The following is a 23,480-nucleotide window of genomic DNA, read 5'->3' on the forward strand; positions in this document are numbered from 1 at the left end:
CGAATCGGATGTCCCGAGTCGGTACCGTGAAACTGTGAACCCTCAAGATCCAGTCTTCCTTCAATTGTGGTAAGTGGTAAGGTTGGTGCTCTGTACCATGTAAACTTATATAACTACTGAGTTCCCTATGCTGAATTGTCAAAAGTGTAGATGATGTCAGCTCTTCTCAACCGAGCCGAACAACAAGTCGTTTCAGCATCACGGAATCGCGTAGTACTGAGCAAGAGACGCTGGATCCGCAATGCATCTATGGGGTGCATCTGGGATATTCACCGGCATCTTTGGGATTGGTAGATCACATAAATTCCCTCCTATACTTCCAGTTGATGACAGCCAGCCACGCAAGTATCGAAAGAACGGGCCCTCCAACTGTAGGGCAGAGCACGAATTAGGAAAGGAGAATCAATAGAAGCACCCAACGGAAGTAGAGCTACATTACAACAAACAAAAAAAGCATGGAAAGGTTCGGTCTAGTTGTCAATCCGACTGAAAAATCTACAAGTTTATCTTTCAGAGTTAGAATTTTGGCTATTGACGCAGTGCATTGCAGTAGCCACACACACCATTCAACTCTTTTTCTCTCTTTCTCCCTCCCTCTTTCTCCCTCTCTCGTTCGGAAAGTTCTCAGCCACTGTAGGGTTTGAAACAACGTTTTTCCTTTCGTAACGGATCATGTCAGAGACGATCGAGGAAGAGCCGCTTGAGGTAAAACTGAGTTTAAGGTATGTGGCGGATATTTCGGCCACCACCTACTATAGGCAGGTAGGCAATTAGGCAGGCAATCCGAGCTTCCAGATCGCAAAGTTAATCTCTTTGGATGTTTCAAAGCTTGGCAACATTCTTCTTGGGGCTGAACCCGAGACTATGGATGGCTCGACTGGGAAGGACTCGCTTACTGATGCTCTATGGGGGTAACTCACTACGCTTGAGTATTGCTACTGTGGGAGCTCTCACTCGTATACTGGAGGGAGTAAAGGGGTATCTACCAAGTCATGAGAAGCGAGTAGGGGCTCGTAAAGAGGAGGAGATAAATTCAATAGCCTGGTCAACCGGAACTATATTCTGAGGTTCTGGTTGTGCTGCTGACTGTCGGTGAGCCCAAAGCTTACTATCTGATCCGTCAAGTTTCTCCCACTTGTCGTGATCATGGGGCGTTCGGAAGATCGGTTCAGCCCAGGTCGTGCCAGCCTGCCAGGCCGACCGAGATAAGTAAAGAAATGTATACTCCGTACAGTACGAAGTTCTCGGGACATTGTTTACCTGAGAACCAAGCGGGACGGGCAGACAGGGTGTTGTTGCGTTTTGGCTTGAGAGCGGAGATTGTCGAAGGGGCCCACTTGGGATGGGTTCTCAAAGCTCAACGAGCTTCCTTCGCTTCCTTCGCTAACTACCACCGGCGAGAGGGAAGTTAGACACCTCAAGTGTTCCATTGTTTGTTTGCTCACCCTAGTCGCTCTGTAATTCCAGCTCATCTCCGGCTACCAACGCTGCTAACACTTCTGATTGACTGACAAGTAATTTCGGAGATGGGTAACCGAAGGCTTTCATCTCAAATTGAAACCCGGATCGTTGGTACAGTACCGTGAATCGTGAATCTCCCTCCACACAATCCACAATGAGGTGGATAATTCATCTCTGATTCTCCATCACCAAAACGCCCACCCCCTCTTTTTTCTGCTCTTTCTCTCTCGCGCTCTCGCGCTCACAGACTCCCATGTGGTTAGTGCCACTGCAGATCCCCTGTAAGGAGTTCCCGCGTGATCGACAAGAGCAACGTCGCCATAGTTATCGCCATCAACATCTTTTCTTTGACAAGGCAGCTAGCCACACCTGCCCAGCCTGCCAGCAATACAGCGGCGGGCACATGGACCACAAAGGTAGATTGAACAGGACCGTGGCTGTGAACAGTGGGCAGTGGGCAGCGGGCAGCGGGCAGCGCACACTGCCATCAAGTTTCACATCTTGTGTCTCAATTACCCTCCCCACATTCGCAGTGCCCGTCTTTATCCATACAGGACCACAAAGGGCAAACACTTCCATCTACACGACACGCCTGTCCATGCAATCAAACAACTACCAAGTGCTTCCAGAATCTCTTGGGAGATTGCGCAATGGCAACTAGATGCCATGACCCTCTCTTCCATCTAATCTTTTATCATACCCATACTCATACTTCTCCCTCCCACCCCTAATCCTCCAACTTAGGGCCCCCCTTCCCCCCTTATCTAGTACGAGTACGCATTTTAGTACCCGTATACTCGGACCGAACACTCCGCCGAGCCCGGTAGACTGACTAACATTTATCATGAATAATGAATAGATCATGTTGCCATTCCTCGGTAGACAGCTTGGAAGTGGAGCAAGGGGGGAACCAGGAAAACCACTTTCCTTCGTCTAACCGATAAGTTATCTAGGCATTCACATTATTGTCACCACTGAAGCGAGCTACCAAAAGCAATTTGGCGGAGACGAAGAGCTAAATTATCGTACGGTCTGTACTCACATACCTGTATAAATTGATTGAATGGTATTCGGCGACTTATGCACTAGCGCATAAACAACAAGGACCCCGTACTGTACTCCGTACAATGAACACATTTCCGATAAGTGATCCGATAAACAAAAACCACGGTTCCACTCAATTTCAATCTCCCAGGAAGCGAACAGTCATATGTCTAGGAATCGACATCATCATCATCATCATCATCAACTGCACTCAAGCGCGCACTGGACCTCAGAAATTCCGACGATCGGCTGAGCCATTCCTCGTCTCTATTGCGTCTATGATACCCATATTTTCACGGACCCGACTCAACCTTGTCAACCCATAACCAGGCATTCAGAATCATGATATAATTATGATATGATAACCCGAGTCACAACGGCCTACGTAGTATTCTCAACGGCGATTTGCGGTTTACCGTTCCGCGAGGTCGGTACCTCTCCGTGCTGTAATACCACACATACTCGTAGTACTCGTACTCAATAGAAGTATGGGTAGGTACTCCGTACATACTCACAACTCCGTCATAGAGCTTTGTGCCTTGCTTCAAATCAAATCATGATGGGCATTTCCCGTCACCTGATTCGCCTCAAACAACGATCGAAAATCCGCAAATCACCATCCACCAAATAAAAAAAATATCGGCTTGAACCGCGACCGCGGGGGCAGTACTTTACTTAGTAACTAAAGCTGTTGCCTGAAAAGACAGGCCGGCAGGCATCCAGCCAGCCAAGGAGAGATAACCGGCATGACCGCGGAATCCAGGGACGATCGAAATCTAATTTATCCCCATAGAAATCTCACATGGCATGTGGTAAATGACGTTTTGTTTGTCACATCTCCCGAATACGAGTCATCATCCAGGAACAAACCCCAGGTTCATCATGATGAGAAGATGGGTTAAAGAGGGGGTGGGTGTACACTGAGTACACAAAAGTCAAAAGTAAAATGTGAATCGAAAAGGTACTGAGTACTAGATATCGCTGGGGGCCTGGACCGGCTAGATTGACCCCGGATTTTTGTGAACGAAGCTAGCGAGGAATTCGAATCAATTGTCATGGAATGAGGGGGTTACACTCTCCAGGTCTATCGATTGGTTGTTTGGTGGCGCGGGTGACTGACAGGGAATTGATTGCTTCGATATTGCCCGCCGGAGCTATTGGTTAATGGAACGAAACGAAATCCGGGGAGGAGACAGGGACATGGGTGCTGTGGTTGCGTACGGCAGGAATTTGGTGTCGCAGTTGCTGTGTGCATTGAGTCTAGTAGAAGCTGACTGGCTGCATGGGTTCGATTTGCTTGATGCGTCGGGGTCCTACTGTTGCTGTTGTTTATCATAATCAATTGCTACGATGGATGATGTTCAGCTTGGTCGATGTATTGCCTCCTGTAAGCATTTCTTTTCACCTGTTCAGGATAGCTCAAATGATAGGTTCAAGTAGAATTGCTTGCGAAAGGGAGCAAAACTTATCTACAGATATCCTTTGCTACCGTTGCAAGAAGTCTCTCTTTTGTCAATATCGATACTACTTACGAGTATAGTCGCAAAGTACCGGTCGGCAACATATTCCACACACGCGGATAGATCCTTCTTATCGCCACCAGCTACACTCGTGCTATCAGCTATCTCACCCCGTCACTCAAGCAGTCAAGCTTGAGTATAGCCAGCTGAACCCTGAATGCAGGACGTCCCCGCGCCAACGCTCGCCAGCCAAGCCATTTGATCTCATCATCTCATCAAAAGTCGAGTCTTGAGCCCTCGAAACTCACAACCAGGGCAGGAAGCCCGCTCAGCACTCCACTCGTGGCACACCTCCCTACCCTGTTCCAGGGCGAGAGGAGGGGGGCATTCTTCCATTTACTGCAGGAAGTTTAGCCCCAACGTGCTCAGATAAACAAATAGATTGAACGACAATCAACCTGCAGGGAGGGGCAACGTCCATCCCCCACCTGCCCGCCTGATTGGCCGCACGGAGATAAAAATCCCAGCCAGTATCCATGCAGTCGAGATTAAGATATCTCTTTCCCCCCCCTCAAGTCGACCATATGTGTAAATTACGGAGTAAAAGGAGTAAAAGCTCCAGAACAAGCCCGAGACTAGGTAAGCAGGGACACATCACTATGTATACTGAGTATATTGTTGCTGCTGCTGCTGCTGCTGCAAACAACCCAACGCTGGCAGTGTGCCCGACTCATCACGGAGATATACCTGAAACACCTTAAGTGCTTAGTGACTACCAGCTACGGAGTACTTCCCCTCTGATCTGTCCGGACATTAGCCCAGCGGCGAACACGCTATGATGATTGTTCTCGGAGGTTAAAGAACCTCCCCCCTAGTCTTCTTCTATTATAATGAAGATACTATGGTACTTTTTTCTTTTTGAGAAACGGGGGAAAGTTGTGTATACTTGACCAACATAAACTTGCCGAACTGCGAGTGCTATACTCCGTGCTATACCATCCTTACCTCCCCGAAGTACTGCCCTCCAGCCCGTTAGGGTCGTAGTACAGTCAGTACATACCACTTCGCGCCTCAAGACCGTCATCTGACTTCCGTTCCTTGTCCCTGTTGACTCTGGAGCTTACCGAGCGACCGACGAATAGACAGGATAGGTTTGCAGTTCATTCTACTCCATACTAGCACACTACTGTCAATGACAGTAGCAGAGAGTAAGATGACACCAATCAACGCATCTCGCACTCAACTAGACATTTGCTGAAAAGTCCATAAAGCATTGTAATTAGTTCCATCCAAGCCCTTTCCAACAAAGGACAGTACTTGCGTGCCCATGCTGGAAGTACTGCTGCAACTCGTAGGAACCGAATTGTCAACCACTCTCACACTAGCGCCATCTGCATGTCGCTGCAATCGGAAAACCACCAAGCGGGGTTTTCGCTGACTTGTTCGCGTAAGGATTCCTTAGGCTCAGCTGCTGACCGTACCTTCCTACTTGGGTTTCAAGATGATCAAATCTTCATCTCACATGAGCTCTGGGGAAAAAAAGCAATCTTAATTGAATTGTAGCTTCCGTGACCTGTATGGTTGGTTTTAAAGCCTCTCACGCGTACTGTACCTTTTTTTGAGGGAGGGGGAAGCTGGCAGTCAACTTTCCGAGTCATGTAACTATGCGACGGACGTGTACTGTACTGTAGATTTCGATCAATATTAGGATCTTCTCAGAGATAATACCGAAGCAAGAAAGACATAACTGATCGAAAAGGAAACTGACAAAACAGCCGACTCTCTCCCCGGAATTCGGGCTTTGCATGTGTTGTGTTGCGTAGTGGTTCGCTGGCTTATCTGCTCTTGCTGGCTATCCGTCTGTCTGTCACCACTGACCAAATACACCCCCCGATCTGAGTCAATTTTCGTATGCTTCCTACGTAAGTGTTTCAAAGCAAGAGAGAGAGGGCCACATCTTCCCAACTCTTCCTGCCCGAAGAATTTGGGAAATATACACATCCTTAATGAAATTCGAATCTGAACAAGCAACAAGTCCGGGTCAGATGAAAAAAAAACCGAAAGACGGCAGGCAACATCTCAGACATGAACCGCCCGATCTTGACCCACTGCGGGGTCCACAAGAGGTCTTGGGGGAGAGAAGCAGAAGCAGAAGCAGAAGCAGCAACCTGATCCGATCATGGCTTCCAATCTAAACACCCAAGAAGAAGTGCCATGACGATAAAGACGGGAAAGTATTGACAGACACGATTACTGAGGTATCATGCCATAGAACCGGCCCGGAAGGAGTGTAGATCTTTTTGATATCATCATCAACATCATCGTCATCATCATCACCCTCGTCATCAACTTTATCAACACCAAATCTCCTATCCCGCCTGCCATCATCTCCTCTGGTACAGTACAAAAGTATACACACCACAGTCCCTGGCATCCTCAATCTCCTTATTCGGTATTACGAGGAATTGCCCCAAACAAGGAGTCGTGCATGAATGGATGAAATCCAACCGCCCACGAAACAAGAAGCATAATTAGTGGAGCAACAGACACGGGTGTGCCTGTGGGTACTTCCTTTTTCTTTGGGCCCTTTCCTTTAACTTAACTTAAACTCTCTTAACTTTTTGTGAATTGGCGGGAGCAGTGTTGTTTAAAACTTAGCGCACGGATGGATGGATACTTCTGCGTTTGAAGGGTGTCAGGGATAGGTCTTGGATTATACGCTAAAAACTTCTTTGGTTTGATATTATGCTCTGAAATATATGCTCAAATTCTATGCTCAAATTCTATGCTCAAATTCTATGCTCAAATTCTATGCTCAAATTCAATCTTGAAATTCTGGGCTCTGAATTTGATCTGGAACTTTTGCAGGTGAGGTTAGTGGGTTTCACATAATTACAACTATGATTGATGGTGGTCAGACATTCCAAGCTAAATAGTTGTAAGAAGATGGTCTCAGGCTGCCAGGCATTAAATCTCCCCAAGCACGGATGCACATCAATCTGTACCTCTAGTACATCATGCACTGCTGTTTCTGATGGTTCTATGAACATAAATCCCTAGGCTGCCAGGCATTGAGTAAGTATCCCGAAGGATGAGGCACGTACCTAGTAGCCATAAGGTCCAATGCTGTACATCGACCTGCATCTCCAGAAAGTTATGCCCCGCTGTTCCTAATAGTTCCAAGAACATAAATCCTCAGGCTGCCAGACATTCAAGGGCCTCGAAGTAGAACATACTGTACATGGATCTTCTTCTAGTGAATGATTCTCTGCTGTACTTGATAGCTGTGTTAAGTCCTCAAATAAAAGATACTTATGTCAGTCTGCACCACCAGTAAATTATGCTCCTGTGTGCCTACATACTACATACAGATGTTTCTGCATATTATTATGGCCCGTTATACATAGAGCATACCTCAGTATACTGTGGCACGAGATATCTCAAGGAACAGGGACATTCAGATCAAAGTTGCAAGCGAGGAGTCCTCATCTGTAGAAACAGTATTGTATATGAACGAGAGATAATTATCAATCACCATCCAGCCCAGTACAGATAAAAGTAGTATCAGAGAATAGTCTTACCTACAGATTCAAGAGGAAGGAAGAGCTTATAGCCTTATAAAGTCACATCTAAGTGAGCTTGTTAAGCTTTGATCTACATCGTGTACAACATCAACCTTATACAGTTTGGGATATGCAACCTTATAAACCACTTAATAAAGAGATAGCTTAATACATGTACTAGAACCGCCAGACTCATCTGTAAATCACATGCGCCAGTCTCTTTCTGTTGCCACTACCGTGATAAGCGCCATTCGCTCTGGTCAAGAACAAAGTCCGGTTCTCTGCACCTGCACTAGGGCTATATCACCTCACCCCCAGGATATGCGCATAAAATAGGCTAATTTTACGCGCGCACACGATCCAAAAAGGAGTCTGCTTTATGCGCACCCACGATGCAAAAAGAGGACCCGCTCGCGATGCTGAGAGAATGAACTCACAACCTCACAACACGCCGTGTCGCTCCACCAAGTCATCAGCTACCTTGTGATTCCCCACCGCCGAGAGCTTCACCGGAGTCCATCTGGACGTGTCAAAGACACACACCATCACCGAGGTCCAATCAAACTGCAGGATATCAACCGTCGGGATGTGTCGTATGGAGGTACACATCTACTCCTGCACCCACATCTGGGCCCTCAAAGAGCGCTGTCCCTTCCACCAGATGCCAAATCACCAGGAACTGCCTGCCAGGACCCTGACGATTGCAAGTCCCTGCCTGATTTGTCGTGACCCCCCTACCAGATACACGTTCCTGAGGCAGAAAACACTCTTCACTACTCAGTCCATGGAGACTATCCTTGGCATGTCCCGTCACGACCCGGGTTTCATTGACAGTGTGACACGCTTTTACGCGAGGGGTGATCACACTCGCTGGATGCAGCCGGGATACCGGCGATCCAAGAGCCTCGAGGATCAGCAGGAGGAAGAGGCGTACTTGCAGGCGGTGCTGGTTTCGTCGGGGCAGAGTGTTGTCGACACTGCTGTTGCCACCGGGCCTGCTGCAGGCACCTCTCAGGAAGCTGTCACAATAACTTCCTCTTCCGCCGCCGGTCACTCGACGTTGAACACGGAGCCTCAGAACGTCGCTGCCCATCCGCCTCTTGAGAGAGTGGGAGAGGCGCAGCCCCGTCCGCCGATCGTGGTCGAGAACGAGGCTACACAATCGGCGAGATTGGTGCTAGGGCCTCAGAATCAGACACTAGTGGTTGGAGAGTCGGCACTGGGAACACTTCTGGAGTATTTTGGCACGGCTCCTGCGCCAGCATTTGTTGAGGTTAGTTCTTCGAGTCGTCCAATAAAGGCAGGCTGATAGGCGTTTGTTGACACATATACACACACAGGACGATGATCCACCAAGTCCATATGTGCCGATGCCGATACTCAACTATGGGACTGTTCAGCAGCCGCCTGCCATGATCTCACACACAGACCCGGACATCCCCTTTGGCATCACCCCAGCGATCCACGATGCTTCTCAAAGCACGGGGTTCAGTGAGTCTCCCCAGAGTTCCACACATGGAGTATCCCAAGACCCGACCTCCCCCGACCTCGTGACTGGCTACAGAAACCTCGCACAGAGCCACGAAGATCCCTTCTTCGACCCAGCTTCTGCCCGCCAGAACGTCTTTAGGCCCAGGCCCGCGATCCCACCGGCGCGCATGAGACGCCCGTCCAACGACCCCCAGTCGACCCCGGCGCTCAACGGGCCTCGTCCTCGTCCCCAAACTGGAAGGCTCATGGGTCCACCCGCGCTCCCTGCGACCCGGCGCTCCTGGCTGAGACAGCCCACTAACGCGAACAGCTACTGGCAGGACCTGGACTTTGCATCCTATGCCACTCCCTCGACCGGCCCCGACGCCCCCGAAGCGGTACCAGAGGACACAAACGACCCGCAGACAAACCTCATGTCGTCTCCCACCGTGATGATGCAGCAGAGGCGCAGCGGAGAGATCAGACGCGGAAAACGTCCGGTGCGGGAACTATACCCAGTTTTGCCCACTTTGCCTGTTACTGGTAATCCCAATGGTAACAACCATCCTAACAATGCTGCCAGTGCGGATCCGAAACCCCCGATGAAGGTCGTCCTCGCGTCTAAGCCCGCAGCCGAATCCAAGGCAGAGCCGGAGCCTAAGCGTCCTAGATATGTGAAATTCCTGGATGATACGACTATTGTGCCGTGCTCGCCTGTTTCGGCCAGGAGTTCAGGTAGAGGCGCCAGAGCTGTCAACCCTCGTGCCGATGCTCGTCTTCGGAACGTGGGTCTGGGAGGAACGGCCGATGATGCGGTTGACGGCTTTGATCTTTCGGAGTGTAACAACCATCAGCAACAGGAGAGCGGGGCTGTGGTTGCGGATGGCGACAGGATGGACTTGGATGAACAGAAGGGGACTGGCGACGAAACGGAGGAGTTGGAATGGATCTTCCAGTGCTATGTGACTGATCAAGAGGACCAGCGGCAGAGGGAGGAGGCAGGCGAGCACCCGTTCTTCAGTAGCCCTTTTGCATGCGGCTATAACAAAGATTCCGAGGGGTTTAATGAGGAGGTTGGTGATGGCGATTGGGATATGATGCAGTGAAGTTCGGGGTTGGTTTAGTTGGTTGGTTGGTTGGTTGGTTGGCTGGTTTGTCTCACACCGTCTGTGGAGGTGGCGAAGTACTACTACCTAGTAGGTACGTTAGTATTACGACTAGGTAAGTTACTGACTGCACTGCACCTTCCACATACTAATACCTCAGTCCATTTGTTTAGTGCACTTTTTGTGTACACTTCACTTCACTCACTCACTCACTCACCCCATCAGTTCAGCTTAGGCAGCAGTTTCTGGCTCTGGTTCCTCTCTTTTGTCAGGATTGATTCTTCTTTACAATCAGGCAGAAAAGATGTAACTCTTTGAGTTCCAGTTTGTTTCTTTGTTCTCTTTTCTTCATATCTGAGAGACATCTGACTTAATAATTCTAAAAAGAACAAATGAACCTTCTCGTCAGACATCCAAAGTGTCATCACATCATTAGTATTTCTATTGCTCTTTTATCGCTTCCTGCCAAAGCGCTGTTCACCTAAAAGTCATCCTGATCATCCTCATAGTCCCCTCCATCCATATCCTCATCGTCATCTAGACCTTCGAATACCATGAACTTCTCGTTCTTCGCTTCAGTGTCATCTTCAACCACGTTGCCGTCCTGGACCTCGCAGTCCTTGAGGACGCACTCGCGTCCAATCTTGCTTCTGCGGCCAATGATACAGCCGGACAATTGAGCACGCTCTCCAATGACGGCTCCATCCATGACTAGACACCTCGTCAGCCTTGCGCCAACTCCAATCACGCAGTTGGCTCCAATGACGCTCTCCTTGACCACCGACTTCTCGTTGATCGTGGTGTTCATGTCGATCAAGCAGTCAGCCTTGGTGACGGTGCACCTCTGCGCCACATTCGATGTGCCGTTGATCTTCTGGTTGTGGGCGAAAGGAGAGGCGGCGACGCGGCCAACCTCCTCGATTGCTTCCAGCTTTGCCAGCTTCAACGATACGCTCAGGAGCAGAGCAGAGCTGTCCACGCGTCTGACCAATGGCGCTGACGCTTTGGAAGAGTGCATGTATGCCAGGATCGGAGGAACATGCAGGGGCTCTGCGCTGTCTGCGTCCTTGGCATCAGGATTCTGAACGCGGGAGGCGAACTGGATATCGTCAGAGAAGGCCCCTTCGCGAGCGACGGCAGCCCCCGATTTCGTAGAAATCATGGAGTTTAGATCGATCTCATCCTCCAGCGAATCTCCATCCTGGCTACCGCTCTCTCCCTTGTTCTCTGGCTGGAGGATCTCTCGCAAGTGAAGCTTCTCTCCCAGCCCCGTCTGCCACCCTGCCTTTGCCCACCATCCCACAAGATCTTCACTGATACTCTCGAACGGCTCGTTGAGACGCGAGAACTGGGACACCCAGTACGGGAAAAGATAACAATTTGCGTCTCGGAAGCTGGTAAGAAGCTTGATCCGGGGGTGTTTCTTGACCAGAGAGTGCCGAATGAGCAAGCCCTTCTGTTCCTGCATGTTCTCTTTCAATGTGTCCATCGGCATAGAGAGAGCCAGCTTCGACAGTCCGAACCGCAGCGCAGCGGGTCCGTCCAGTGGGTGAGACACAGCTGGTGCCTCATCTTCCTCGAGGGGGACGGTAGCCACGAAGTCCGTGGCCTCGCCCTTAACGCTCTCTTCCTGGCCTTTAGTTTGGTAGAACATTGCGAGACCACCACGAGGACTGCCACCTCCCAACCCAACGGTCTTCGGTCCATCGGAGCCCCCTAGCGCGCTTTGTGCCATCCATGCTTCGATGAAAGACTCTCCCGGTATATCGCAAATCAGGTCACAGGGAAGGAGCAGAAAGTCGGACTTGATGCACGACTGGACTTCGGGGAGGCGGAGCAGTTCCGCAGTTCCGGTGGTCATGGTCAAGTCGGGCGGCGACAGAATTGACGGCGAAGGGGACGGAAGGGAGGTCAAGTAGGGATTTGTACCCATGGCACTTTCTAATGGCTGTTTGATCTCCGAAGGAGTCACGATTGTGATATCTATTACATCGGATTGGCATTGTTAGACTGTTGGGCGCAATCCTGGCGCAATTGACGGCAGTTACTGACTTGTAATTCCCATGCGATAACACCAGTCTAGTGGATAGTAGATCATCGGCCTATTGGCAATCGGGACAAGAGCCTTGGGAGAGTCCTCATTCGAGGTGAAGGTATTCAAACTGACCTAAAAGGTAAGTCAGATCAGTAAGCTGCTTGCTTCCTTGTTTCCTTTGATCGAACTCACACCAGGTCCGCAGAGAATGAGGGCTTGAATGCCCGTGTTGGGCACTGGAACTGAGTGCGGCATGTCGGTATTGTGCGATTTCTGGATGATTTAGAAGCCCGGGGAACTCGAAGAGGATGTATGGATCACAGAGTCAGCTGGTCAACCATACAAATTTTGCGACGGAAGTTTGACGCGGGGTGGAGGGGGAAGGTAGTTTTGGGTATCAGGCGTCGTCAAGGAAGGCGTTTTATAGAATCGGACCTTGAGCCTTCTAGATCATGTCTAGTCTGAGCCGCGTATGAAATGGTTCAAGAGGTCGACGAGCTAGAGATCATCAGACTCCTTCTTGCTGGGTCTTTGAGTCAAGGTCGTTTGTTAGTTAACCAAAATCCCACCAGCATGCGCCGATAGCATCGACTGACTCAGCAATCGCAGGTTCGGACTGCGGCAGCTGCATACAATGCAAACAGTGCGAGCGTCACAAACCTCAGGACACAGCATCTCTGGTCGCCCTCGCGCCCCGGATTGCTGCTGCTCATAGTAACTATCGCTGCTCCTCCACAACTATCAGCCCGCTGGCGGAGCTACTAGTACCTAGTAGTTTACCATACCGTAGTTATCTGTTACCGTTACTGGCTAAAAAACATCCCGCGGTTAATCCAGCATCACCAGCCACATGTTTCTTGCTCCCTCCGAGGCCAGCCCGCGCGCGGCTTCGCTTCTTACTCTCACTCCCTTTCTCATTCCAACACTTACCCTGCCTGACGCCTACCCCTTTCTTCCCTCCAGCTTGAAATGTGATGCTCAGCTTAATGGAACTTTTCTGAGCCTACGTGTCTCTTCTCATTGATTGAAACCATCCCGATGTCTTTCCCTTATTCCCAGGATGCCCGCCGTCGGCGGGTCGGAGCCGGAACGGGTTTCAGCTCTTCGGGGAGACGAACCGTCCTGGGCTATTGGGTGCCACTGGCCCTGACTGTAGGCATCGCGACCGTTGGCATTGCCGCTTGGATTTGGAGCGAACGCAGCGAAGATGACGATGACGAAAATGACCGCGATCGCCGCCGCGACGATGAACCTTTCCCCGCCTCCGGTCCCGGTAGCGAGGCTTATCCTGCTGGCGGCGACTACGAGGGAACGTATGCTCGCTCAACAGCAACAGATGTCCACGGTGGCCATCCCGAAGATGCCAGCATGATGGCACGCATGCAGGGAGCCTTGCGTCGCACACCCAGCCCCCAGCAAATACTTGACGGCGCCAGCAAGCGAGTCGCTGCGGGAATGGCCGCGGCCGGAGCCTTCGTCGGCGGAGCTCTCACATCGATCCGGGAGGAGGATAGAGGAGACTTTGAAGACCACTCACGGTGGTCGGAAGAAGTAGAATCCAGAGCCAACCAGAGAGAACAGCCGGCCCGCGCTGCGCCAACGACCCGCGAGGCCGTCTCTGGCCCTATTCCCACCGATAAGAAGAAGAGAAAGACTATCGCGATTGTGGTGTCCTCTGAAACTCCTCGGGTGGATCCTGAGGAGATTATCTCGCAGCATGCGGTATGTTCTGCAGTGCAACTATGATTTGAGCCTATCACGCTAATGTACCTGTAGTCAATCCTTTCCCACCTTCCAGAACATGTCAATCTCGATACCACCCGCGTTTTCATTATGATCTATGCGCCAGGCCTGAAGCATGCCCCTAGCCAAGGCGGCTCCTCTCCACCTACCTTGTCGGTCACGTCTTCCTATTCCAATATCGCTCCGGAGGAAGCGACATCGCCGGGTGAGGTACCTGGCCGTGAACTATCGGGCGAGTCTCGTGCGACGGACGAGCACGAGGGCGCCACCCCGTTGTTTCGCACAATGTACACGCAAGCTCAGGCTCTTGTTGAGAAACCAAACACCATCATGCCCTTTAGCACTGCCACTGGCTTTGTGCATCTTGTGCGACACATTTCCCCGGATACCGTGTATGTTCAAGAGTCTTTGGCTGGAAAAGACGGAGAGGCGGTCCATCACATTTCCGGCTGGGTTAGACAGGTGGTTGTCGTGGTCGGAGACGAAGGTGGCCGCGGTGGTCTGATCGATAGCGATGACGAGTCGGCTTTGGCGGACAAGGGCGAGAAATGGTGGCAGAAGGAGGGCACCACCGGGCTCGGTAAGCGCATCGACGTGGTCGATGCGCTCCGGGTTGGCGATGATTGGCGACGACGAGTATCTGGGTTTGATTAGCGAGCTTTCGGGCTCTGCCAGTTTCACTGGAACAAGCGAAGTGCATGAACGCTTCATATGTCTATAACTTTACCCGCCCTATTCCCCTACTTGACGATTCTCTGCATTTCCGTTTGATTCCCCTGCCATGATGATGTGCGAATTCCTTCTGTTGGTCACTTTCTGGTGAATATATACAGTACAGCATAACCAATGCTATCAGTGCCCTCATGCTCCTGCATGAGTCTTTTTTGTAGATCGATTCAAGGGTCATTGAAACAGGCATCATCGAGGGAACCACCAATCGGCGCTAACCCGATGCGGATATCACATGATCCAGCCTCCTTCACGTCGTCCGCGGCCTTGGGCTGGACCGAACTCCCTCTCACTTGACGCAGAGAGCCAGACGGTCAGCCCTGAAATCACCCTCCCTTTCCGATATAATTTTCTCGAACCTCCCCTGCTCTTTCTGCAGGTGTCTGTTCGATGGACTCCCCGATTTACTTCCTGTAGCGACTCCGCGTTGTGTTCAAGTGTCCGTATCCCGGCCCCTTCGTTGTCGTGCCGCTCCGACCTCCGCTCCCCACATGTCTCGCGCTCCGGCTGTATTCATCGACGACGACGACTCACGGTCTTCCTCCATCGCCCCCGGCTTCCCCCATAACGCGCAGTCGCATTCGCTCGTTGTCGCCTCTAGTCGCGTCGCTAGCTCCCTGCTCGCAGGATGGCGACGGCAATCTCCAAGCCCAATTCGCACCCCCCTAAGATGAAACGACCTCCCCCGCCTTTTGTTCAGACCGGAATGAACGGTGTCAAGTCCCAACAATCCTCAACCTCCCCCTCTTCTACAACAAAGCACCTCCCAGGATCTGCAACACCGGCTGCTGCAGGCTCCACGAACGCACCGATGGCGAACGGCGCCAATGGCACAGCCCATACGGGCGCACCGTCTAACAAAGGCCCCCAGAACCGGACGAAGAAAGAGGCGCAAAAGGCCGGCGAGCAGGCCGGGCGGCTACAGAAGCCATTTTCAAGGGCCTCATCAATCGACGGTGATCGTCGAGCCGGAAAACGGTGTCCAGAGCCCTTCGGTGAGCTTCCGCGGTAGCCTCGATGAATGCGCTTAGAGTTATACTAACACGTGGATCCGCGTTTCCGATAGTCAAAACCACGTCATATATCCTCAAGAAGTTCTCCAAGCACCCTCCCTCCCTGATTCTCCACCTTCATCCGACCCACTTCCGCTTTGAGCAGCAAGATGGGAGCTTTCCTTACAATTCGGAGATGAAGGTCATCATCGAACATATCCGCTCTCAAACCGTTCCTCATGACATGATGGAGGAGCTGTTACGGGCCAATGTTCGGTTCTATGAAGGCAGGCTCTTGCCCCTATACGGCACATTCAATAGGTGCTCGGCTAACTAGTCACGCTACAAGCAGGCTGTCTAATTGTCCGCGTGGTGGATCACAAATCGGTGTCGCAGCAGACTCGGAAGTCAAGCGTGCCGTCATCGAATGACAACAACACCCCCTTCTCTATACACAATTACAATGAGCACGTCACACCATCTGCCTATGTGCCTTATCCGAAGCTGAATCAATTAACTTCGGAGAAGCCTTCCGCAAAGGAGGCGGCTTCGGAAAGCCAGCAGGATGTCAAGATGGGCAGTGAGCAGCCCGGCAACTCGGACTCGCAAGCTTCGCAGAAGGATTCGAAACTCAACCAGTCGAAACAACCTTCGAAACCTCGAGTGTTTACCACTGTTTTACATCCTACACCCCGTTCGCTTCAAGCCGAGCTGACTCTTCTCGCTACTACACCTGATCCAAAGACGGCCAAGCAGACGGCAACCAGCTCGACATCCCGACCGCAGGGATCTTCTTCTACAGCGCCGTCTTCCCCCGGGCCGGGGGCGGCCGCCAATTCACAGCAAGATCGTGCCCCTCCAGCGAAGAAACAGAAGATGCTGGTGGAACCCCAGGATCTCTTAGAGTGTGAAGCCAGGCTGACGAGAGCATTGGCCCCCCCTCTCTACCTTGAGTCCGTCAGTAGTCTTGATGCAGTTCATGATCTGTTGAAGCACATGGAAAGCCCGCTTCATTCCGATCCACCACCGTCACCCAAGCGTAGGAAGCGGACTGTGGCCGAACTTGCCGCTGATGAAGCTCTCGCAGCGGAGGAAGAGCGTTTCATGCTCATCATGGATGAGCGTCTGGAACCAGCCACCTCAAATGGCGCCAGTGGGCCAAAATCAGCTGTTATCGATGACACCGGTGGTGGCGCGCCGTTTGAGCCACGCTTCTCAAGATTTAAGACGCTTGAGAACATCCGTATGCAACACGAAGAGAAGGCGAAGCGAGACCATGAGATCAAGGTCAAGCAAGAGATGGCCAAGCGACAGCAACAGGAGCAAGAGAGAGAGCGACGTCGTCTTGCTGAACAGCGACAAGCCGAGGAGCATGCCAAGGAAGAAGCTCGAAGACAACAGCTCGCGGCGCAGCAAGCTCAGGCACAATTGGCAGCGCAGCAACAAACTCGACATGCCATGGCTCAACCAAATGGTGTCAGTCAAGCGCCACAGTCATCGCCTGTGGTCCGCAACCAGACACCACAACACATATCATCACCGGTCGTTGGCAGCACAAGGACAACGCAAGCCGGGGTTCCTATGAGTATGACGTCTTCTATGCAGGGTGCTGGAAGCCCTTCGAGACCACCGTCGGTGATACAGCACGCGCACCCCGCCATGAGCCATCCAATGGCAGCTTCAAGAAGTCAACAAGGGCAGAGCCGACACGGAACACCACAGATGACCCAGGGCACTCCTGCCATGTCTCATGCTACGCCTATCATGCGAAATGTAACACCGACGCAGAGGATGAGCCATGCCAGTCCGAGCCATTCGACCATGGCACCTACCCCAGTTCTGAATCAGGCTACCATGATGGCGACCCCTCAAATGAGTAACGGGATGGGCCTCACAACCCAGCAGCAGCAACAGTTGCTTATGCAGCAGAGGAATCAACTTCTTGCCCAACAGGGTATGCTTCACGGCCAGTTCTCGCCGAAGGTTACCCAGATGCAAGCGAATGCGCATGCACAGCAGAATATCCAAGCCCACCAACAGCAACAGCAGCAGATGCAAATGCACTTCCAGCAGCAGCAACAGCCACAACAGCAGCAACAGCAGCAAGCCAAGTTCCCCAATCCGCAAGCCTACCAAGCCCAGTTGATGCGTGCACAGCTCGCGCAGATGCAATTGGCTCAGCAACAGCAACAACAGTCACAAGGGCAACAAGCGCAAGGGCAACAGGGCCAAATGCATCAGAACGGGCCGCAACTGAACCCTCAACAACAGCAAATGCTGATGGCCGCGGCCCAGGCGAATGGAGGCCACCTACCACAGAATATGCAAGGCGTGAACATGACGCAGGGTGTCACCATTGCCCAGCGATACAATCAACTATACCAGCAGCGCTTGCTGCGGTTGAGACAAGAAATGGCCAGCCGACTGATGCCCCAGTATGGTCCGCCCGCCTCGTATCCTCCGCAAATCGCACAACAGTATCAAGCTGGGCTTGAACGCAATGCCAAACTCTGGGTCCAAGAATTGATGCGTCGGGAGCGGGAGCAAGCTCAACAGCAACGTGCTTCTCAGGTGGCTGCCGTGCAAGCTCAAGTAATGCAACAACAACAGCAACAGAACATGATGCAAAATGGCATGAAATAATTGCGGCTGCTTGGAGCGCAACTCTGTACTTGTTTCAATTCTTCATTCTTCTTTACGAGCGAATAGGTGTACAGCACTTATCCTTGGAACCCTTTTTTCACCCCCATTCTACTTTTTTACTCTCAGACCTCGCAATGTTTGGACTTCTGGACGATACTCGATATCTATTTGCGACTACCACAATTTCCCTCACCACATCACAACCACTCCCACGTCGAGGTCTTCGAGTTCAGATTCATTATATTTCTACTCTTCATCACCTTCATACCCCATCATCTTCTCACCTTACTTACACACCTAACTTCATTGAGAGACTTGTGCATACGACATTGGGAACTCACGGTAAAAAGAGATTGGTTGGCGTTTTATTTCCTTTCCGAATCATGATTTCCATCCACTACCCTGCGTCTTTTTTGTTACTTCTCTTGCTTTGTTGCTTCTTGTTATCTGGTTTTGTGCTTGGCGACTACTGTGTACTAACTCTGGGAAGGAGGAGGGCGGGGCATTGACTATTGCGATTTTTCTTTCTCATTTCATGGTCGACTTTTTTTCTTTCTCTGTTTGTCACTTCTTCGTTGGGGAACAGGGTAATCCTACTTTACAGACTTGATACCACTTTTTGTACAGGGTTGTCCCCCTTGTGTTTTTGTTATGGTTTTTCATCTTGGCTTTCAACTTCATTGCTTTCATTTCGATCCTTCGACCTGTCAACATGGTAGACTGTGTCTTTCTAGTGGACGAAGTCGATAGTCGGAGGCTGAGACAGGTCGTTGGTTCTACTTTATCTTCACTTCTACTTCCTACTTCTATTTCTACCCTTACTTCTTGAGACCTTTGTCCTTTCAGTGAATGATGACGGATACGTTTGAAAGTTGGACTTCTATTGTATCTGTATTTCGGGGCTGCTAGCCTCGAGGCTCATTGTAGACCGGTATGGATGAGGAAGTAGGTAGGCCTCGGTAGCGACTGAAATTAGTTCAGAAATAAGTTAGGTACAGTACAGTAGACAGTCGTCCTCTGGGTAGAACATAAACCTCACCGAACTCGCGGCCCTCGATGATCGCCCACCAAACCCCAGTCTCAGTATAGCACCATAAAGCCCCAGTATATATAGAGCATATGCTCCCGTCCACATTCCCCACTGTCAACACCCCTGCACAGACAGGCAATCACGAACCAGTCGGCCCGTACTTTCCAAACAGGAGACCGAGTACCATATACCCACCAGAAGTCAAGTGCTGTCACTACGCCAGAAACAAAAGAGAGGAAAGGAAATCACGCCAGAGAACGAGTGTAGTCACTCATGATGGAGAACCAACCCCACGAAATAGATCATCGCACTGGATTCTTGCCGGGAGAACGGCAAATATGTTTTTCGGCATCAGCAACATCAGCCCAGAGAAGCCTCGCCGACGACAACGACAACGACAATTGAAAGGAGATTTGAGCCGACCATGTGGGAAGAGCCAGTTGGAATAAATGGGCAAATAGGACGTACACGCACGCTCCTGTTGAGTAACAAAGAACAAGTCCACCAAGATTGGGGTGTATTGGACCGTGTACTTGTAAGGGTAAAGTTGTGCTGGACTGGACTGGGGAATGATGTATGCTATACTACCTACCCTCACACATACACACACACATACATGCAGATTTATATGTGCTAAGTGCATTATGTTCAGTAGTGTCACGACTCTGGCTATCTATCCACAAATGACAAAAATTGATCCTGGGAAGCTAGGATATAACATGAGAGCCTGCAAAAGGTACAGTACAGTGCTACAGATGAAGTCTCTGTACAGTACATCACCGCCGGCCCCATCTTCCACCAGGCCAAGATATACTCTGGTAGGCTATATAGTAGTGAATGCCTCAGGTTGTCCTTCCAAGCCAGTACACCGTGACATTGAAGTCGAAATAAACAAACAACAGGACAGCAATAAGTAACCTTCAAGTCCTTCACTATCTCTAGCAAACTTCCCATCTTCCCCAAGACTACAGCGACTACACCTCCGCTCCAGCTGCAGTGACACACCATCCCGGTGATCCCAATGGGATAGGGGCAAAGCCCACCTAACAAGTAGAACAAACAATACGGCAAACCAGGCTGGGACCCCCCACTAAGTCCAAATCGAACGCTGCTGACTCAATTGCGCTCGTTGCGAAATAAAATCCACTGTACACACTAAGTGAATCCTACAGAAAAAGCACACCGACTGGGCTTCCAGAAAGCAAGAAAAGTCTAAAACAAGGAAACAAACCTGTTGGTCATGGCAGTTGTTTCGCTTGCGACCGCTAGAATCTTCGCACTCCCCACCGTTCCTATCCCGGACATGCACGTATGGGTCGGGATGTACAGGACTTACCTACTATACAATGAATGTAAGAAAGGGCCAGACGATCTCGACCCTAAAGGGATCTACGGATCTACAATGATCTCCACTGCGTCAACTTCGAAGTCCGTGCACTGATGAGCGGGACTAGATGGTTCGGAAATCAGGATCCCCATGTCTGGGTAAGGTTTGTGCGCCGGTGGGCTTGGGGCACAAAGTATACTGATAAGTTGATGGTCTTGGAGAGGTGGTAGGTATGGTCGGATTGGTGTAAGTATGTTATGTATGTAGGTGGGATTTTTTGTTTCGCGGTAGATGATCGAGCTGAGAAGAGAAGTCGGTCGGTGGGAGGTGATGTGCGCGCATGAACCGTGACGGGTGATATGGATGGCTAGGTTTTAGGTGGACTGTCTGCTGCACATTCCAGTCAGAAGGATAACTGTGTGGTCGGAGTCGGAGAAGGAGCAACAGACTAGGCAGGAGTACGCGCTCAGAGTGGGTGGTCGGGGATGATTTGACTAACTAGGTTCAGGTTCCTTGAATCTTAACAGCCCCATTCTCTCTTCTAGGACATAGGGTTTGTTCCCTTTGTGACTCTTGAGGTTGAGAAGTTTCTGGCGGCGTTCGATCAGGTACAAACGCAGGGCCTCAAAAGTCAGTCTGAGATTCCCCTGGCGCTTCATTAGCTTAGTGAGTACAACTAGTTGAATGCCAAAGGCAATAACCATGGAGTAAGAGTAAATGTAGTTCTTACCATGAATCTTGATTTCCAGCCAATAGTGCGGCGGTAGTACAGCGCCTGGGAGAATCAATAAAATGACGTAGTTTAGAATGGATGACTGGAAAAGACCGGGTCTGGTCTCACCCACCTCGTCGCAGGGCCCATCTTCCCCAGAAAGCCACCGCCGTTGGACCAAAGTGGAAGGATGGGCGGTATCGTGCACGAGTACGTGGGGTTGGTGCTGCTGATGCGAAAATCCCAGATGGTATAGCCTTTGCACGCCGCGATAGGTCAGGATCAGGAATGGGTACCCAACGCCAATGCAATGCAATGCAATGCAACTCAAAATGGCGATATTGGGGAGGCGATGGTTGGATCGAGAGAGACTTGTGTGGGCTCATTGATTGGGGGGTTTCGCACTCGAACAAGCTGCGACGCAAGGGGCGTACTCAAGAGGTCGGATCGCCGCCCCCTGGAGGCCAACTCCACTCCGCCCTCGAGAAGCAATGGCTGCAAATGATGACGATAGGCCCTTTCTTGCAGCTAATTCGATTAATCAGGAATAGAACGAAGCACGGGAGGTCGCGCAGCAGTTAAGACACGAATGGACCCTGATTGTGCGACTTTCGGTAGTGATCCTGCATTTGTTCATTCGTTGATATTGGTGATAATAATTTCCCCCTTCCCACAGCCAATTTGTTTCTGATGCACTTCTCCCACCCTCTCTTCTTGGTGGTTCGGCAGGAACCAATTGATTATTCGAGTGGCTTCATGGTTGTAGTCGATTGTAGTCGAATAGACAACAGCGGTCCTAAAGAGAAACTGTCTTCCATGACTAAGTCAACGATGTTCCTGCATCAAGACGGAGACATCCCATCACTGACGCAGTTCAGGGCATCTGCGTGAAATGGAGCTTGATGTTCCAATCTACGGTGATCATAACTATCATCCGCAACCGCGGATTGGGTCCAAGGAAAGTACTGGAATCAGTCACGGCGACACGGCTTTGGGTCAAAGACTGGAGACTCGCAATAGAGTTAAGAAACGGCTGAGTTCGCCGTGACCGCGGAGCTCTAGACAAATGCCACTGCCAGTATCCGCCCGCTGGGTTTCAGTGTAGACACGGTCGGATTTGAGGCATAGACGTTTTGTTGACGTGGAACACCAGTACACCAGAAGCATGTTGCGCTATGCTATTGGCAATGAATGTTCTTGATAACCCGAGAGTCGGGAGGATCCATGGCTAACAACGATAAAGCTGAACGAGGAGATCGGGATCGACTCTCCAGCGATACTGAAATGAAACAGCTGACCGTATCCTGTTCGCTATTGACGCAGACAGTCGCAACAGATGTGCCATAGGCAGCCGCCCAGCTAGTGCATTCCTCCTGTTAAGACTCAGAGCAAAGAACAGACGCAAGGTGCTGCCCTATCTCCCCGACAGGCGTGAAGAAGGGAAGGGAGATTGAGAATTTCGAGAAGACCAGGGCTAGCGTAGTCATGATGATTCTTCACAAGGTTTCAAGACGGAGATCTCCAACGTCTTTTCGGAACTAAAGGATTTCCAGTCAGCGGGGTCGGCCGTTGATATTTTTTCTTCTGCATCTGTTCCTTGAATGATCTCCAGTCGAGCCAATTTCTCCGCGTTCGGAACGGAAGAACGTAGTCCATGAGTACTGGCTTAACCAAGTTTCAATATATTGGCTGCTCTTACTCCGTGCTCAAGTTCTCAATGAAGAAGATGTTGATCATTTAAAAGCAAGATCTACCACGGCCTTGGCGAGAGCGGTATTAGTAGATTCGAATCGATCAAATCACCGCAGGAACCCTTGCACGGTTGAATTTCCCGGCCCCGACTCCTTGCAACACACAAGCCCGTGCTGCAGGGGTTCTCAGTTGGGTCACCAATATTCAGGACAGCTCACCTGCGTCTTCTCAGATATCGGAGTAGTTTCACGGCGACCGCAGCGGACAGGTAGCGTAGCTTGAAGACGATTGCCTTAACCTCGATAATGGCGTTCAAGCCCTGTGTCTGCTTTAGTTCTGCAAGTGGCCAATCGGTCAAAGAGCGGTAGACAGATTCTTCCGTATGCCACTACTAGTCTGGAACTGTTGGCAGCATCAGCTGACCATGCAGATGCATTTCCGAAGCGGTCGGGAAGAATCAAGGAACTTGATGC

At 50.8% G+C, this 23,480-nt stretch overlaps 4 protein-coding genes across 4 annotated transcripts; 3 read left to right on the plus strand and 1 right to left on the minus strand.

Annotated features, from left to right (window-relative positions):
• Positions 1 to 8,114: 8,114 nt before the first annotated feature.
• On the plus strand, positions 8,115 to 10,104 carry BO95DRAFT_462865 (uncharacterized protein; the record flags this gene model as incomplete). Its single annotated transcript, XM_025588947.1, has 2 exons — positions 8,115 to 8,801; positions 8,869 to 10,104. The coding sequence occupies 2 exons, from the start codon at positions 8,115 to 8,117 to the stop codon at positions 10,102 to 10,104; spliced, it is 1,923 nt and encodes a 640-aa protein (XP_025443003.1).
• A 324-nt stretch (positions 10,105 to 10,428) lies between these two features.
• Positions 10,429 to 12,168, minus strand: BO95DRAFT_441994 (translation initiation factor eIF2B subunit gamma). The gene has a single exon (XM_025586324.1). It carries the CDS (start codon positions 12,035 to 12,037, stop codon positions 10,586 to 10,588), a length of 1,452 nt encoding a protein of 483 aa, XP_025443004.1. The 5' UTR covers positions 12,038 to 12,168; the 3' UTR covers positions 10,429 to 10,585.
• Positions 12,169 to 12,900: 732 nt separating this feature from the next.
• On the plus strand, positions 12,901 to 14,733 carry BO95DRAFT_387417 (uncharacterized protein). The gene is made up of 2 exons (XM_025583521.1): positions 12,901 to 13,861; positions 13,916 to 14,733. The coding sequence occupies exons 1-2, from the start codon at positions 13,178 to 13,180 to the stop codon at positions 14,534 to 14,536; spliced, it is 1,305 nt and encodes a 434-aa protein (XP_025443005.1). The 5' UTR covers positions 12,901 to 13,177; the 3' UTR covers positions 14,537 to 14,733.
• Positions 14,734 to 14,919: 186 nt separating this feature from the next.
• On the plus strand, positions 14,920 to 21,265 carry BO95DRAFT_513761 (uncharacterized protein; the record flags this gene model as incomplete). Its single annotated transcript, XM_025591629.1, has 4 exons — positions 14,920 to 15,606; positions 15,678 to 15,874; positions 16,000 to 18,195; positions 21,149 to 21,265. The coding sequence occupies exons 1-4, from the start codon at positions 15,240 to 15,242 to the stop codon at positions 21,263 to 21,265; spliced, it is 2,877 nt and encodes a 958-aa protein (XP_025443006.1). The 5' UTR covers positions 14,920 to 15,239.
• Positions 21,266 to 23,480: the final 2,215 nt, after the last annotated feature.

This window comes from Aspergillus brunneoviolaceus (genome assembly GCF_003184695.1).
Source record: "Aspergillus brunneoviolaceus CBS 621.78 unplaced genomic scaffold BO95scaffold_27, whole genome shotgun sequence".
In the NCBI taxonomy this organism is placed as follows: domain Eukaryota; kingdom Fungi; phylum Ascomycota; class Eurotiomycetes; order Eurotiales; family Aspergillaceae; genus Aspergillus; species Aspergillus brunneoviolaceus.

Bases quoted from the DNA above. Each gene is read 5' to 3' on its own strand.
- BO95DRAFT_441994 (XM_025586324.1), bottom strand. From the start codon at position 12,037: ATGGGTACAAATCCCTACTTGACCTCCCTTCCGTCCCCTTCGCCGTCA.
- BO95DRAFT_387417 (XM_025583521.1), top strand. From the start codon at position 13,178: ATGTCTTTCCCTTATTCCCAGGATGCCCGCCGTCGGCGGGTCGGAGCC. The intron at 13,862-13,915 runs GTATGTTCTGCA...ATGTACCTGTAG, and splicing joins AGATTATCTCGCAGCATGCG to TCAATCCTTTCCCACCTTCC.